The sequence below is a fragment of the Melanerpes formicivorus genome, unplaced genomic scaffold (genome assembly GCF_026170545.1).
Source record: "Melanerpes formicivorus ecotype bairdi unplaced genomic scaffold, bMelFor1.0.p_v2 SCAF_3, whole genome shotgun sequence".
Classification (NCBI taxonomy): domain Eukaryota; kingdom Metazoa; phylum Chordata; class Aves; order Piciformes; family Picidae; genus Melanerpes; species Melanerpes formicivorus.
This window is the reverse complement of record NW_027142355.1, coordinates 7,743,380-7,760,903: the sequence shown is the minus strand read 5'-3', so window position 1 is coordinate 7,760,903 and position 17,524 is coordinate 7,743,380. Positions and strand designations below refer to the sequence as shown.

The 17,524-nt window shown below is 42.6% G+C and overlaps 1 protein-coding gene across 3 annotated transcripts in view; it reads right to left on the bottom strand.

Annotated features, from left to right (window-relative positions):
• Positions 1-4,792: 4,792 nt before the first annotated feature.
• The window catches only part of IL17REL (interleukin 17 receptor E like), a 50,248-nt gene continuing 37,516 nt past the window's right edge, over positions 4,793-17,524 (bottom strand). The window contains exons 11-17 of one of the 3 annotated variants that reach the window (XM_068164307.1): positions 17,304-17,351; positions 16,598-16,655; positions 15,947-16,092; positions 10,766-10,825; positions 9,682-9,739; positions 7,377-7,431; positions 4,793-5,706 (exon numbers count right to left, since the gene is read on the bottom strand). In XM_068164307.1, the coding sequence (XP_068020408.1) occupies positions 5,679-5,706; positions 7,377-7,431; positions 9,682-9,739; positions 10,766-10,825; positions 15,947-16,092; positions 16,598-16,655; positions 17,304-17,351 (453 nt within the window). In that variant the 3' untranslated portion in view covers positions 4,793-5,678. Of the gene's footprint in view, positions 5,707-5,955; positions 6,081-7,376; positions 7,432-9,681; positions 9,740-10,765; positions 10,826-15,946; positions 16,093-16,597; positions 16,656-17,303; positions 17,352-17,524 lie in introns of those variants that run through there. The other 2 variants (XM_068164290.1, XM_068164297.1) reach the window with 2 other exon arrangements.

Here is a 17,524-nt window from a genome sequence, read left to right as displayed (position 1 = left end):
AGGACTATTAAGTTGTGTAACTCAGTGTTACTCCATTCATTTGAATCACACCTTTGCTTTCTCTCCTCACTGTTAGGACTGTTATCATTGAAAAGGAAAGGAAAAAAATAGACAGGCTGATTCCATACTTTTCTAACCCATGTTCCGCGCTTAGAAGCTGAGGCATAAGGTAACTTGCTGAGGACCCAGCAAATTGGGTCCTTGTTATGACTAAGAAGCCCATAGGCACACTGAAGAGGACTCCCTGTCACACAAGGAGGTTCTGAGTCTGTTTGCCTCCCACTCACAATGACATTGTGCTCCATGAAGGAGGGGACAAGACAGCATAGGACAGGGATACAGATGAGAAGCACCTAGGTAAGATACACTTGATACAGAGCAGTACTTGCCCAGTCATTCTCCACTCACACTCCCATTTTAGCTGGAGGTTCTGAGTAAGGAGTAGATCTGTGCTGGCAATGTGAATCAAACCTCAGCTGGCTGGCTGGCTTTACTTCCCCATTCCCTTCCCTGTCTCACACACTTTTGTCCCCTCCAGTCCACCTCTCCTGCCCCACCTCTATCATCTCTTCCTCCACTTTCGCATGTTCACTTCATCCATCACCCTTTATGGGCTTCTTTCTGCAGGCTTCATATACATTGATTCCTGCTGAAAACTTCTCCCTGCATGTGCCCATAGATGGCTCAAAATACATTTTTCCCATCTTTAATCTAGTTGTCCTATCCCTGGGCCTTCTTTAGCCTTTTACCTTTCTCTTTCAGTACATATACCATCAGAGAACCTCTTACACAAAAGCTGTTGGTGAACCACAAATTTCACTTGTGCATTGGTCAATGTTGCAAAACTGTTGCATAGCTTGAGTGAGAAAAAGAAAACATTTAAGTGGGCAGAGTGAAATGAATACTTTTAGCACTGGGAAAGATTTTCATACCACCTTCTTTCAGGACTGACCTACCCATGTATAGTATGCCTTGTAAAAAGGCGGGGAAAACCCGCTATTTTTGTAGCAGTAGTGTCATAAGGTCAGTAGTGTCTGGTAGCTTAGTCATGCAGAGCTCAACTTCTCTAGGAAAGGCATCACCTGAGTAGAACTCCTTCCAGTGTGTTTCATGTGTAGGGTACTTGAGGTTGCAAGAGCTGGTCTCTGGAGCAGGAATGTTGTCATTAGAAGTGACAATGTTTACCTGAAGTAGTGTATTAGAAATAGGACTCTTAAAGATCAGCTTGGGAAATGCTACAGTACACAAAACGCAAACAGGCAGACCTGAGCAAACATATGGAAATACTGTTGGGGATTATTTGTAAAAATTGCCATAAGCAGGAATGTTTTACTGGTGGTCACTTAGGCTAAGTTGTCCAGGCTCCCTCTAAAACAAGTATCCAAGGAGAATGAAAAATGATCAGGAAATGCCTATCTCAGCAGCATCCATTATGGAAGCCTAGACTACTGCCTTTGAATGAACTCTTTCCTTTCAGACAGTTAATTTACGTGACATGTGGGCTATGTTCACCATTCAAGCTGTCCAGTAAAACAGTACCAAAGTGTTTAGGGCTATGGCTGGTCACGTTCTCTTTGGTATGTCCATGGGTGAAACTAGTAAGAGAAGATATACTGCTAGAGATTTCATAGTTTCATAGTTTCATAGTTTCATAGTTTCATTCAGGGTTGGAAGGGACCACAAGGATCATCTAGTTCCAACCCCCCTTCCATGGGCAGGGACACCCCACACTAGATCAGGCTGGACAGAGCCTCATCCAGCCTGCTCTTAAACACCCCCAGGGACGGGGCCTCGACCACCTCCCTGGACAACCCATTCCAGGGTTTCACCACTCTCATGGTGAAGAACCTCCTCCTCACATCTAGCCTGAATCTCCCCACCTCCAGCTTCATTCCATTCCCCCTAGTCCTATCACTACCTGATATCCTGAGAAGTCCTTCCCCAGCCTTCCTGTAGGCCCCCTTCAGATACTGGAAGGCCACAATTAGGTCACCTCGGAGCCTTCTCTTCTGCAGACTGAACAGCCCCAACTCCTTCAGTCTGTCCTCATAGGAGAGGTGCTCCAGCCCTCTGATCATCCTCGTGGCCCTTCTCTGGACACGTTCCAGCACCTCCACATCCCTCTTGTAATAGGGGCTCCAGAACTGGACACAGTACTCCAGGTGGGGTCTCACCAGGGCTGAGTAGAGGGGGAGGATCACCTCCCTCGACCTGCTAGCCACACTTCTCCTGATGCAGCCCAGGATCTGATTGGCTTTGCGGGCTGCAAGTGCACACTGAGAGCTCATGTTGAGCTTTTTGTCCACCAGCACCCCCAAGTCTCTCTCCTCAGGGCTACTTTCCAGCCAGTCACTGCCCAGCCTGGATTTGTGCCTGGGATTGCCTCTACCCAGATGCAGGACCCTGCACTTGCTCTTATTGAACTTCATGAGGTTGGCCTGTGCCCACCTCTCCAGCCTGTCAAGGTCCCTCTGGATGGCCTCCCTTCCCTCCAGCGTGTCTGCTGCACCACACAGCTTGGTGTCATCAGCAAACTTGCTGAGGGTGCACTCAATGCCACTGTCCATGTCCCCCACAAAGATGTTGAATAAGACAGGTCCCAGGACTGATCCCTGAGGGACTCCACTTGTCACTGGCCTCCACTGGGACATGGAGCCATTGACAGCCACTCTTTGGGTGCAGCCATCAAGCCAGTTCCTTATCCATCTAGTGGTCCACCAATCAAACCCATGTGTCACCAGTTTGGAGACCAGGATGTGGTGTGGGACAGTGTCGAAGGCTTTGCTCAGGTCCAGGTAAATGACATCAGTTGCTCGCCCCTCGTCTATTAATTTTGTCACCTGCTCATAGAAGGCCACCAGGTTGGTCAGGCAGGATTTGCCCTTGGCAAAGCCATGCTGACTGTTCCCAATCACCTCTTCACTATTCTTTTGAGCGAGTAGTGACTCCAGGAGGATCTGTTCCATGATCTTTCCAGGCACAGAGGTGAGACTGACTGGCCTGTAGTTCCCTGGTTCCTCCTTCTTGCCCTTTTTGAAGATGGGGGCAATGTTTCCCCTTTTCCAGTCTGTGGGGACTTCACCAGACTGCCAGGACTTTTGAAATATAATAGAGAGGGGTTTAGCAACCTCATCTGCCAGTTCTCTCAGTACCCGTGGGTGTAACCCGTCGGGTCCCATGGACTTGAACACTTTCAGGTTCTTCAGACGATCACGAACCTGATCTGCACTTACAATGGGCAGTTCTTCCTCCCCGTCCCTGGCTTTGACTTCCATAACATCAGGAGTGTGGCTAGAGGCCCTTGCAGTGAAGACTGAGGTAAAGAAGTTATTAAGTACCTCAGCCTTTTCCTCATCACATGTGACCATGTCACCATTTTCCTTTCTGAGGGGGCCCACACCTTCCCTAGTCGTCTTCTTCCCATTAATATACCTGTAAAAGTTCTTAGTATTCCCTTTAATCTCCCTGGCTAGATTCAACTCAAACTCTGCTTTGGCTTTCCTGACCAGGACTCTTGCTGCTCGGGCAGCTTCCTTGTATTCCCCCTGTTCTACCTGTCCTTCCCTCCACTTCCTGTAGAGTTTCCTTTTAAGTAATAGTGTGTCCAGTAGCTCCTTGCCCATCCAGGCGGGCCTCCTAGCATTCTTACCTGCTTTTCTCTTTGTTGGTACACAGAGCTCCTGGACACAGAGGAGGTGGTCCTTGAATACTGACCAGCTGTCCTGGGTCCCTCTTCCCTCCAGGGCTTTGTCCCACGACACTTTGGCTAGCAGATCCCTGAAGCGATCAAAATCTGCATGCCTAAAGTCTAGGGTCGTGAGCTTGGAATACTTCCTCCTGATTGCCCTGAGGATGTTAAATTCAACTGCTTCATGGTCACTGCAGCCAAGGCCGTCTATGAGCCTCACATTGCTTACCAGCCCTTCCCTGTTGGTGAGAACAAGGTCCAGCATAGCACCATTTCTTGTTGGTTCCTCCACCATTTGGAGGAGGAAGTTGTCTTCTATGCAGTCCAGGAACATCCTGGATTGCTGGTGCCTTGCTGTGTTGTCCCTCCAGCAGATATCCGGGTGGTTGAAATCACCCATGAGGACCAGGGCTTGTGACCTGGAAGCTGCTTCTCATCTTCATATTTGTGCAGCTGAAACAGCATCTTATCCTCGAAAGAATCTAGCATCAGTACAGTTACCATTGCTTTAGGAACTCAGATGAACTTGTCATTGGAAGTGGTGTTTTGTCTTTACTACGTTTAAGTTTTTAGATCCTGCTACACCTGTCTAATTTAATTCATTTTCGGTCTAAGGACATATTCAAAAAGTGGATCATAGACTTTGCTGCAATAAAAAGCACACTGTACAAATCAACCTTTCTCACTGGGAAAAAAAAAAAAAAAAAACAGAGTTTCCCACTGGAGGAAAGTGGAGAGTAATGTTATGAAGCTGTCTCAGCTAAATGGCTGAATGTCTTCCTTCTGGCTGCACTCTGGAGTGCATTAAAGGAAAAACATGTCTGAACAGATCAGTGCTTCTATTCACAGCTAAATCAACTAACTAAATGCTTTAGGAAAGCCACCTTGACACCTTTGCTTTTGCAGTTGTAGCACTGCTTGCATAAGCAATCTACAGAATGAAGCTTTGATATCAAAGGAGCCAAGAAGAATTCATCCTCTTTAGGGCACCACAAAAAAGCTTGTGTTACAACATAACAGATGTATCTCTTACATCACAATTGTCTTGAAACAAACCCCAAAATAACACATTCAGATGGAAAATATTTTTTTATTGATCAGCATCTTGTTCCAGACCCCCACCCATATTCTTGCTCCCATATGAGCAATTCCACATGGTTTCAGGATTTGTGATCTCTCGGTCGCTTTTATTTCCTTGTTACACAACAGGAAGCAAGAACATTTGACAGGAGTATTCAGTGAAATAAGGGCCAAATGTTTGATAACCACTACAGTGTGTAATATTTTCAGCAACTGAGTATAAATACTGATATAATGGGGAAAAAAACACTTTGATTCTTTCCACTAAAGCAATTCTTTCTAGGCTGGATTTCCTCATGACATTTTTAAATAGGTATCAAACCAAAGACGTGTACCTGCTCAGACAAATAGGAAAGTTATCTCCAAGTCAAATACAAATGCAAACACAGAAAACAGTTGTTAAATATGTTTAAGAAATATGGTTTGTCATGGTGAAATCATCAAGATGGCATCAGAGAACAGAAGAAATTGCAAAGAAGGATAATGTAAAAAAGCTGAGAAAACTTCCTCTATTCATTTCTCCAAAACTTTTACTTACAGTTTCAAAGTAAAGTTTAAAATAAGAAAACCTGAATTATTTTTCTATAGGAACGCAACACTACTATGGAAGTACTCATTTATAGCATACTGTATACAAGATTGATAATGAGAGAATCATGTTCACATTTTTCTTCTTACTAAGACATATTTTGTTTTGAAATACTGTCAAATGAGGAATTATAATCTAGCTTCTTAGGAACTTGTTGGAATAGGTTTAACTTGCTAAATTCTTCACTCATGAGAATAATCTCACAGTAATGAACAGGCACAATAAAAACAACATGGAAAGTTAAATAAGATTTGCAAGTTATACCAAAATACAACCTGATATTGAGAAGATACTAAGGACCTTGAAAATGTGTTGTTAAATTCAATGCAAGGAATGCACACTCTTCATTCTAGGGGGAAAAGAGAACAGGAAAAAGCCTTGGTTTTTTTTCACTGACATGAGAAAGAATTCATGGCAGCCATACATAGCTGAGTTAAATAACACATCTAACCATTTGTATGCAGTTTGGACTTGACTATCACAGTCCAAACAGCAGTTAGATGAACAGTTGTACAAAACCAAGATACTTTATTCTGAATGGTATCTTCTGACAAAGAGAAAGCTACACACTGCCTTGAAGCAAAGCTGGTAGCCCATTCTCAAATCACATGACTTGCAGAACTTCTGCAAGGCTGCATCTTTTTCCTATCTTTGAACAAGGGCTTTTCAGAGCATCTCTGCTCCTTCTGGAGTTCTAGATTGTTCCCCTCTTCTAGGTTGCCTCTGAAAGAGTATTGGGAAAGGAAGACTGTTTTTAAGAGCTCAGGGTCCAATAAATCATATACCTATGGTCTGCATTAATTACTGATTTGTTTACAATCTAGGAATAAGTGTTTTGCAAAGGGCTGTGGGAATGAAAAGAAGCACTGGAACAGCTGAGCAGATACATCTAATGAGTGAGAGCACAGTAAGGGTCCGATCTGCCCAAATATCAGGGAGAAAAGCAGGGGGCAGATGCTAACAATGTGAATGTCTTATGGAGCAAATTTGAGATTGTTCCGAGGCTCTTAAAAGCTGTCTTATTATTTTACAAACTTCTCAGTCCTCCTATGTATTTGTCTCCCTTTGTCCTTTCTCTTTGGCAGAAAGGCAGCTACCTCTGATGCCAGGCTGCACTGTGGTACACCAGAGAGCAAGAACTTCAACAAGGCCAAATGCCAGGTCCTGCACTTGGGTCACAACGATCCCATGCAATGCTACAGGGCTGGGGAAGTGTGGCTGGAAAATCATCTGGCAGAAAGGGACCTGGGGGTTCTAATTGATGAGTAACTGAATATGAGCAAGCAGTGTGCCCAGGTGGCCAAGAAAGCCAATGGCATCCTGGCCTGTATTAGAAATGCTGTGTGCGGCAGGAGTAGGGAGGTGTTTGTCCCATTGTACTCAGCTCTGGTGAGGCCATTCCTTGAGCATTGTGTCCAGTTTGGGGCACCTCAATACAAGAGAGATGTGGAGGTGCTGGAGTGAGTGCAGAGGAAGACAAGGAAGCTGTGAAGGGCCTGGAGAAAAAATCTTATGAGGAGCAACTGAAGGAGCTGGGGCTGTTTAGTTTGAAAATGAGGAGGCTGAAGGGAGACCTCATTGCTCTCTACAATTACCTGAAAGGACATTGTAGAGGGGCTGGTGCTGGTCTCTTCTCACAAGAGGGAATGGCCTCAAGCTGCAACTGGGTAGGTTTAGACTGGACATTAGGAAAAAAAAATTCATGGAAAGAGTGGTCAGGCATTGGAATGTGCTGCCCAGGGAGGTGGTTGAGTCACCAACCCTGGATGTGTTTAAGGGTTGTTTGGATGCGGTGCCTGGGGAGTTGGTTTAGGGATGAACCTTGTAGAGTAGGGTTATTTGTTGGACTTGGTGATCCTGAGGGTCTTTTCCAACCTGAATGTTTCTGTGATTCTGTATCAGGAGCAAGAGGTGTCTTCAGTGGAGAAAAAGAAAGGGGAGAAAGCAGAATCTGATACTCAGGATTAAAAATTCTATCAGTGCTCAGAGATTGTTTTAAACTATACATTGGATAGATACCTGTGTGTCATGGCCTTTGCTGAGTTTCCATCACCATATGTGCGACCAAGAAAAGCTGAAGAAACAAAATGACAATCTACATTTGAACTGGTTTTCATTATGATTCACATAATGGTCACATTAACTGATCTGAGTTATTGTTTCATTCAGAATAAATAAGGCTCTTTTATAATAGGTGAAATAATGTCTCAGAATGTTTGGCTACATTACATGGAATCCAGAAAAGTGGCCAACAGAAAAAATAAAACTTAAAAAAGAAAATATTAAATTAAAATAATACATTCAATTTTCCCATTTCCATCCTTAGTGGAGCAAACAAGGCTAAGCCATTCTAATTCCAAAGCATAGCTCCTGATTGAAAAATGCAGCGCATTGCATTATAATTCATTCTACATGCCAGTAAACTCTTGCAGCTGGAGAGTAAGTAACCTCCATGATGGTTAGATACACTGATTTTATTTTTTTGTATGTACAATAGATACTGTCATCATTGCTTGGTATCTTCAGTAGTGACACTTATATGCACTTATATGCACTAAATATTTTCCTTGAGCCATTATAAGATTATTTCTCACTGACATTTTGTGTAATCCAAATTCCCTTCACCTTTATGTGGACTGTTTTTCTTAACATCTTTAGCTCAAACACAATAGCATCCCAGTGTAAGACGTCACCCTTGGTGACATTAAGAAACTTTCAATTTTCATCACCTCCTGATACTATAAAGCTAGTTATTGAAGAAATATCGTTGTTATAGAAAATAAGCATTTAAGAATGTGAGAGCCCTTAGTAGTATTGCTACTATTGTTGCATTAAAAATTATACACACGACAAGCAGTTGATAACTCCGGATAAGTCATTAAGAATATAAAAATTACAGCAGTAAGTGGGACCCACCCATTTCAGTGTCCCACCTCTGACACTGAATTGTACCATTGGCCTCAGAGGATGGTTTCACAAACCCTCTCCTGGTCAGCTGACAGAGGTAGAATTATCCATTCACTGATGTGGCTGCATTATCCCAAAACTATAAAGCATGGCAGAATCCATGAAGAATGAGGTTAATACCCTCTACACAACAACCACGGTGATCATGAACTATGTTTGATATTCTTGATACATGCACAGTTTCTCATATTGTTGTCTGAATCTCCAGAAATTCTTTATCAAAACCTTTTGACAAAAAGTTCCTCATATAAATCAAATACTGTGCCCAAAATGTTATTTAGGCAGTTTTTTTGTTCCACTATTTAAAACACAGAACCATTCTCTCTACTGTAAGTTAGAGGGGAATTCCCAGAGTGCCATTTCTGAATCCTTTCATTATGTTACATGCTTTTGTCATACTCTTCGCATTTGTTAAAAGGAAAATGCATGCAGACTACATGAATCACAACACTCTGATTATTAGATTCACTTGAGTGGGCTTGGTATGAGTTTTTAAGTGCAGAAGAAACTTGAACTAGCATTATGCAAGTAGTTGCACAGATAACTACATTCAAGCCCCTTCCTCTTTAATATCCAACCTCCAAATCAGAAGCTACAGTTAAGTGGCAGGTATTTCTAGACAGCAGAGAAGATCTGTCATAGCAATCATTATGTTTACAATGAACTGGAAAGGGAGGTTGGGTGGGTGGATAGGTTTAGGGAGGTGCTTTTGGCAATGCTCAGGTTGAGCCTTCTCTCAGCTTGACACCTTTTAGACTTAGTATATCTAGTCAATGCACTCCTGCGCTCTTCACTGTAAACCCTACAACCTTAGTTCATTCTAAACTCAGTAGCTTCTGCAACACCTTACCTTCAGGGCTGGGAGTTTTTGGAATATTCTGACTCTGTGAGCATATCTGAGTGTGCTTCAAACCTCACCACACCTCTGCAGTGCAGGGAATAACTGCTGTCCCATTTACACAGGTGGGGAATTAAGTGTAGGGCTGTGCAGCAATCGCTACAATGACAGTACCATGTGCCTACTCACCAAGGATTGTTTTTAACTAGTTACATCATGTACCAACAGCAAGGTAAATACAGGTGTGGCATGCAAAACTTTGAACAGGATGGAAAAGTCAATCAGGAAGCAGAGAAAACAGACACACGCGCTACCCTTGCAGTAGCTAATTAAAAGCTGGTTGAGGTAATAGGAGTTCATTGTCTAAAAGGAGGGTAAGCATATCTAGCTCATCAGCAGGTATCCACATTCAGTCTGGTGAATCCACCCTCAGTTTTCCAAGGAAAACAGACTTCACCTGAGATGCTTTCTTCTACACAGTCAAGACCTAATTCTTCTTTTCTTATCATTCATACTTACCGCAGTTGATATCACAGATCTGCAGTGGAACTGAATAATCTACATCTGTCCTCCAGCCCTTTTAAAAGAAAGAATTGAGACTTATTCTCCTTTCAGCAGAACTGTTACTAAACATTTATCCTGACAAAATGAGATTGCTCTGTTAGCTTACTCAAATGACTATACTATTTAATCTCTTTTTAAATAAATGCATATAGACGCTGCTGGTCTAGTTGTATTTAGTGAGTTGAACTCAATTTTAGGTTTCTAAATGATAAAGCACTGCAGATTATTCTGGAGGAGAGGAGGAAAACTGTATACTGACAGATAATATCTTAGTTACAAAGTAAACTATTTATGCAGGAAAATGTCAGTTTTACCAGTAAATTTGATTTTTCACTAGAGAAAGAAGAACAATCCTTATTACACAGAAGGCACTTGCCAATGTCACTTTTATCTTTCCCCTTTTCTTTCTAACATTAGGAAGTGAAGCTGACAAGGGCCTTCCAGGGCAGCTGCTGCAGCCTCACAGCTCCATCTGTCAGTCTCTCTCTTTCTGGTCTCTGCTGAGAGCCTTAACTTCAGAGAGGAATAAACATATCAGTCTATTAATGTTGTCTTAATAAAGTTCAGCTACAGAAATAATATGCAAAACTGTCAGAAATAATTTGCTTTCAGAAGTGCTAATTCTAGCATACTATACACTTACTGTGCCATTTTCTACCCGAATAACCTTTTCCAGATAGTGTCAATTCTTGAAAAATTCAGCTGTGATTTACTTGGATCTTTTGACACCTTGGAAATTTTATTACTAAGGAATATATAAAGACAGGGTTAAGAATTTCATTATGCTATCCCTTTATCTCCCACTGACAAAGGAGCAGGATCATAGAGAGCAACTTCTCTGTTAATTAAAGTCATCTCAACAAGATGTGGTGGCAGCACATCAAGATATAAATAATGCTCTTTGTCAACTCCATTTGTGCAGTAATCAGATTTATCTGGGAGGAGAAAAGAGTGAGAGTGACTGCTGGGTTTATTTTGGGTTTTTTAATTATTTGAGTTTGGTTTTTTACAGAGTACCTGGCAAAATTAAGACACGTACCTGAATGCAAATCATTGACTCACACATTTCCCATGACATAGTGATTGATACAGAATCTCCCTAATGAAAAGAAAACAAACAAACAAAAAAAAAAAAAAAACACCAATCATTTTCTGTATCCTGCAACACTGAAAATGTATTGTGCCTCTCCAGCTCTTTGGTTTGCTTACCAATAATGCTACATGTTCATAATGGAAGGCTGTTTATTTGCAGAGATATCCCCAGATCCCATGACCATAAGCAGCTGGCATAGTTTTGGCAAGCACAACCTGGACAGCACAGTAGGAGGGCTAATGTTCCTGCATTTTATGAAGCATCATAAGGCAGGGTACCATCCCTGCAATGGCTGCTCACACCATGTTAGCCAATGAGCATCTTCACTTCTTTTCCCTTGTGTACACAAGTTGGAGGAATAGCCCTTTCTTCAGAGTTCTTCTGGATTTCCCATTACATTGTATGCTGGGAACAAGTTCAGCCTTAGGGTAAAATTGTCCTAAATGACTGTTCTGACATTTAATGTTTGATTGTTTATGGTTCGTCCACAAAATAATGTTAGTTACTCCAATAATAGCTACATATCCTGTACCACCCCCTTTGGTGTGACAAACTCCTAAAATAATTTAGGGCAAATGTGGTGGTGAGAGGTGAATACATTCTTTTTTGAGCACGTGTGAACAGAGATAACCAGATAGCGAATGAATATTGGTTTCTGGGAACACAGAGATAAGTCCTGTTGAAAACTTTGTCTATATTGCTTATTATGTTAAGATAGGAACTGTATGTAATTTATGTGGGCTCCTATCCTGTCATAGTAGCAGAGGACATAACAGCTTTGTACCAGAGGGAAGAAAACAGTATTTTTAAATGCATCAGTGTCCTTCATGAAACACACACTTCAATACCTAGGTGTAATTTATCAGTGCTCTAACATTACACTTCCCACTTAGCAAGTCACACAAGGGAGCCTTTAAAACCTGAAAGCCTAAACTACAAACCAGTTGAAGGGAAATGTCACTGTAAGTGTTCACTGAACATAGCGCTGGACAATTCTTCTACCACACAGATCTCCATCTTTGCCAGTAATATAGTATTTCCCCCAGTATCTTGCCCCTTTTGAACAGAATCTTGATAGCACCGACAGTGCTCTCTGTCATCTATGTTGATTAGGATAGCTTTTTTCTTTTTTTACCCACTAGGCTTTCACCCATTATTATTCAGCTCTGGGATCTCCTACAAGAGCAGTGATGTTCTCCTTAAGAAAGTGTTCAGCTTGAACAGCAAATCTGAGTTGGGAACCTCTGTTTTTATCCGCTGTTCTGTTATATTCAGCACCAGAGATGTAATAAAGGCCTCACCCAACTCATTAGAAAATAAATTCAGTTTTCAGTGTCTACTTTCTTAAGTTTCAGAAGTCCTCCTTGTCACTTAGCCCTGGTATGTTCACCCAGCACACTAAAAGCATCAGAGGTACTTGAAAAAGTCACCACTGCAGCATGTACTGGCATGCAATGGCAAAGAAAGAAGTACAGCTGCAATACATCCTAAATAGGAGGACAAGCTTAGAAGCTACCTCATGCTTGTGTCTTCTAAAGCACATCTCCCTAAAGAAGAATTCATTCAATGGGCACAGTCTAGAATAACAGTAGAAATCACACATCTAGATTTCTTACCTTTCTCAATATCCATCATATGACATCTCATACCACATCAGTGGAACAGAAAGAAGGAACACACATTTTTGGTGAACATAAGACCACTGACAAGCTGCCTGCTGAGCAAGCAGGATCTTTCAGCATGGTTCTCCTAGTAGCTCATAGCAACAAACTGACAAATATTTTTTACATAATCTACAAGCCAGTTATGTGAACTCTTCTCACCTGTTTACTGGAGAAGGTTCATGTCTTATGACTGTTCTAAATATCTTTCACAACAATCCTGCTAACATTCATCTGTTTGAAAATAATGCTACAGCCACTCTTCCATTCTTTGACCCGCTTCTCAGATGTACTTCTCAGCAGGCCTCACGTCAGGCCAAGGTAATTCTGGTAGGCAAGGTTTGAGAGCAAAGGCAATCCACAGTGCTGCACCCAAAATGTACAAGAACCAGTTTCAAGAGAGGAATGAGGCAAACAGAAATCTCACTCATCATTTTCCTCTCTCCTCAGCTTTGTTGTAAGAAGCAGTTGTGTAGTCACACAGCCCGCTAAAGCAAAAAGCTCATTTGGCTGAAAACCTATCTTACTTGTGTGATGAGTTATTTTTGGCAGCTGTGAGATTTAGCATGGATCAAAACTGTCAATAATCATCATCATCATCATCATCATCATCATCATCATCATCATCATCATCCAGGTTGGAAGAGACCTTCAAGATCATCGCATCCAACCCATCAACCAATCCAACCCACCTAAACAACTAAACCATGGCACCAAACACCCCATCAAGTCTCCTCCTGAACACCTCCAATGATGGTGACTCCACCACCTCCCCGGGCAGCCCATTCCAATGGGCAATCACTCTCTCTGTATAGAACTTCTTCCTAACATCCAACCTAAACCTCCTCTGGCGCAGCCTGAGACTGTGTACTCTTGTTCTGGTACTGGGTGCCTGGGAGAAGAGACCATCATCCGCCTGTCTAGAACTTCCCTTTAGGTAGTTGTAGAGAGCAATAAGGTCACCCCTGAGTCTCCTCCTCTCCAGGCTAAACAACCCCAGCTCCCTCAGTCTCTCCTCATAGGGCTTGTGTTCCAAACTCCACACCAACTTTGTTGCCCTTCTCTGGACTCGTTCCAGCAAGTCAAAATCCTTCCTAAACTGAGGGGCGCAGAACTGGACACAGCACTCGAGGTGTGGCCTAACCAGTGCAGTGCACAGGGGCAGAATGACCTCCCTGCTCCTGCTGGCCACACTGTTCCTGATGCAGGCCAGGATGCCATTGGCTTTCCTGGCTGCCTGGGCACACTGCAGGCTCATGTTCAGCCTACCATCGACCAACACCCCAGGTCCCTCTCTACCTGGCTGCTCTCCAGCCACTCTGACCCCAGCCTGTAGCACTGCATGGGGTTGTTGTGGCCAATGTGCAGAACCCACCACTTGGAGTGTTCAATCTCATGCCATTGGACTCTGCCCATCTGTCCAGCCTGTCAAGGTCTCTCTGCAAAGCTTCTCTACCCTCCAGCAGACCAACTCCTGCCCCCAGCTTGGTGTCATCAGCAAATTTACTGATGATGGACTCAATGCCCTCATCCAGATCATCAATAATGATGTTATAGAGAACAAGGCCCAGCACTGATCCTTGGGCACACCACTAGTGACTGGTTGCCAGCTGGATGTGGCACCATTCACCACCACTGTCTGGGCTTGGCCCTCCAGCCAGTTCCTAACCCAGTGCAGTGTGGTCCCGTCCAAGCCATGGGCTGACAGCTTGGCCAGGAGTTTGCTATGGGGGATGGTGTCAAAGGACTTGCTGAGGTCCAGGTAGACTACATCCACAGGCCTCCCCACATCCACCAGGTGGGTTACCTGATCATAGAAGGAGATCAGATTGCTCAGGCAGGACCTGCCCTTCCTAAATCCATGCTGGCTGGGCCTGATCCCTTGGCCATCCTGTAAGTGCTGTGTGATTGCACTCAAGATGATCTGTTCCATGATGTTGCCTGGCACTGAGGTCAGGCTGACAGGCCTATAATTCCCTGGTTCATCCAACCAGCCCTTCTTGTGGATGGGCACCACGTTTCCCAGCTTCCAGTCTTCTGGGAGCTCTGTAGTGATCCAGGACTGAGGAAAAATGATGGAGAGTGGCTTAACCAGCTCATCTGCCAGCTCTCTCAGCACCCTAGGATGGATCCCCTCTGGTCCCATGGACTTGTGGGGATCCAAGCAGCTGAGGAGAGCTCCAACTACCGGCTCATGGAACATAGGGAAACTGTGCAGCTCCCTGGCTCTTTCCACCAGCTCAGGAGGCCAGCTGTCTGGAAGACATTCTGTCCTTCTAGTAAAAATTGAGGCAAAGAAGGTGTTAAGTACCTCTGCCTTTTCCTCATCCTTTGGTACAACGTTCCCCTCCATGTCCACCAAGGAGTGGAGGTTGTCCTTGTCCTTCCTCTTGCTATTAATGTATTTATAGAAGAACTTTTTGTTGTCGTTCACAGCAGAGGCCAGTTTGAGCTCCAAATGTGCTTTTGTCTCCCTAAGTTTCTTCCTACATGATCTAGCAACATCCGTAAACATTCCGTGGGTTGCCTCACCTTTCCTCCAAAGATGATACACCCTCTTTTTTTCCCTTAGTTCCATTAAAAGTTCATCACCCATCCAGGCTGGCCGTCTGCCCTGGCAGCTCATCTTCCGGCACATTGACACAGCCTGTTCCTGCTCCTTCAAGAGTTCATCCTTGAAACAGGTCCAGCTCTCCTGGAGCCCTTTATTTTTAAGGGCTTTATCCCAAGGAACCCTCTGAGTTAGTTCCTTGAGTAACCTGAAGTCTGCCCTCCGCAAGTCCAGAGTGGAGGTCTTCTTGCTGCCCCTCCTAGCTTGACTGAATACTGAAAATTCAATTATCTCATGGTCACTGGCCCCTAAACACCCTCTGACCACCACATCACCCACCAGCCCTTCCCTATTGGTGAAGAGGAGGTCAAGCATAGCCTTACCCCTGGTAGGCTCTCGCAGCACCTGGGATAAGAAGCTGCCCTCCATGCACTCTAAGAACCTCCTAGACTGTCTCCTCTCTGCTGTGTTGAGATCCCAGCAGATGTCAGGCAGATTGAAGTCACCCATGAGAACAAGGTCAGGTGATTTGTGCCTCAAGTCTCACATTTCACGATATAAGATTTGCAAGGTCAGTTGAACCCATATATGAAATACCAACACTAGCATTTGCTGTATACAGAACATAAATACTACACCACAAAAATGATGTTAAAAGAACATTAATGTTCCACTCAACAGTCACTTCCTTGGCTATGACTCATTTGATTTCAGCATCTTTATTTATTTATTGCTTCAGTGTGAGATCAGAATTAGAACTACATGTTTTAAAAACGTTTCAGTAATCGTTACAATATGAACACGCATGGGGTTATTAATACTTTCAAGGTGCAAAGCAATAAGTGGAATGATAAAATAAATGCAGTTACGTATGTTTGAAATTCCTACAATGCTTAAGAAATAATATATACAAACCACAGAGACTGAATGGTGCATCCCAGCTGATTCACATGAGGCCAGCTGCGTCCTGTTACACACGAGCACTGAGAACTGTGCCTTGGTTTGGGATGTGAAGAAAACTCGTAATTTTCCTTCAACTGCATCAGTTCTCATTTTCCAAGCTGGTATTAGGGGAAAAGATTTACCTTTAGATGTACAGGAACTATATATTTTATTCTGAATTGCTATATTTAAAATAAATGCCTCTTTAATTAGTGAAGCATCATCAAATGATATGCAAGCAATTGTTTTGATCCTCAAATGTTACTTTTTACACTGATAAGCACTCGATCTGAATAGAATAGAATAGAATAGAATAGAATAGAATAGAATAGAATAGAATAGAATAGAATAGACCAGACCAGGTTGGAAGAGACCCTCAAGATCATCGCGTCCAACCTATCATCCAACACCACCTAATCAACTAGCCCGTGCAACCAAGCACCCTGTCAAGTCTCCTGCTGGAGATACACAGAAGCAGCAAACTGACAAATCTCTTTGACATAATCTAGAAGTCACAGTTATGTGAGCTCTTCTTGCTTGTTTACTGGAGAAGGTTCATGTCTTGTGACTGTTGTAAATATTTTTCACAATTTAATATTATTCCATTTTACAATATATATTTACCTGGAAATTCTCCTTGTGCAAATGGGCATTTAACCCAAGCGCCTTGGTTGGTTGTAAACTGAAAGCAGAGAAATCTGTTAGGAAAACTGATTTTTAATTTTCAATCTGTGGTTACAGATTCAACTAGAGATGATCAGAAAATTCCAGAAAGTAGCGGAAGGTGAATTCACAGCTTTTCTGGTCTGTGGTATGTTCCAACCTTCGATTGAAATTAGATCCCCCAGTTCTTCAGATATGTATGCACATGCATATTTTACAGAAACATGTAGTTCCACTGACTTAAAAGTAAACTAAAAGAAAATAATAACATGCCTATATTAATCTTGTGTGGCATTCTTTTCTCAACTAAAGTTATAAAAGGTACTTCAGTAAATGTAGTGTAATTTCATTACCAAATATTGAACATGGAAATACCTCAACTTTATTGCATGCTTCAGAGTTTGCATTGACCTAAAATATTTTTTCCCTGATTTTCTTAAATAAAGAAAACAGAGAGCATCATCTGACCTGTGTTCTGTCATCACTGATATTGCAGTTCCCAAGAATATCTTTTCGATCTAATCTTTCACATTTCCTTTAGTCTTACTTCCCATTCATCAGAGGTATGAAACTAAATACTGATCCTAAAGAATGTTAGCACCTCATTTTTTTTAGAGCTGACAGAAAGAATGCAGTTAATAGGTGTTTTACAAAGTAATCCCTTTACCTTCATGCAAAGTCTTGGGTGAGTGTCCACACGAGAATATTTTACCTGCTTGAAAAAGAAAACACTCAGCATTAGCTAGTTTCACAAAGTCAATTACCTAAAATTTTCACAGTTTGATTACCGAGAAAGGAATAAGCTTGTTTACTTTGTAAACATCCCAGGAAACTAATGACATAAAGTAATAATAAGAACAGAAACAATCACTACTTTGGATTACTAAA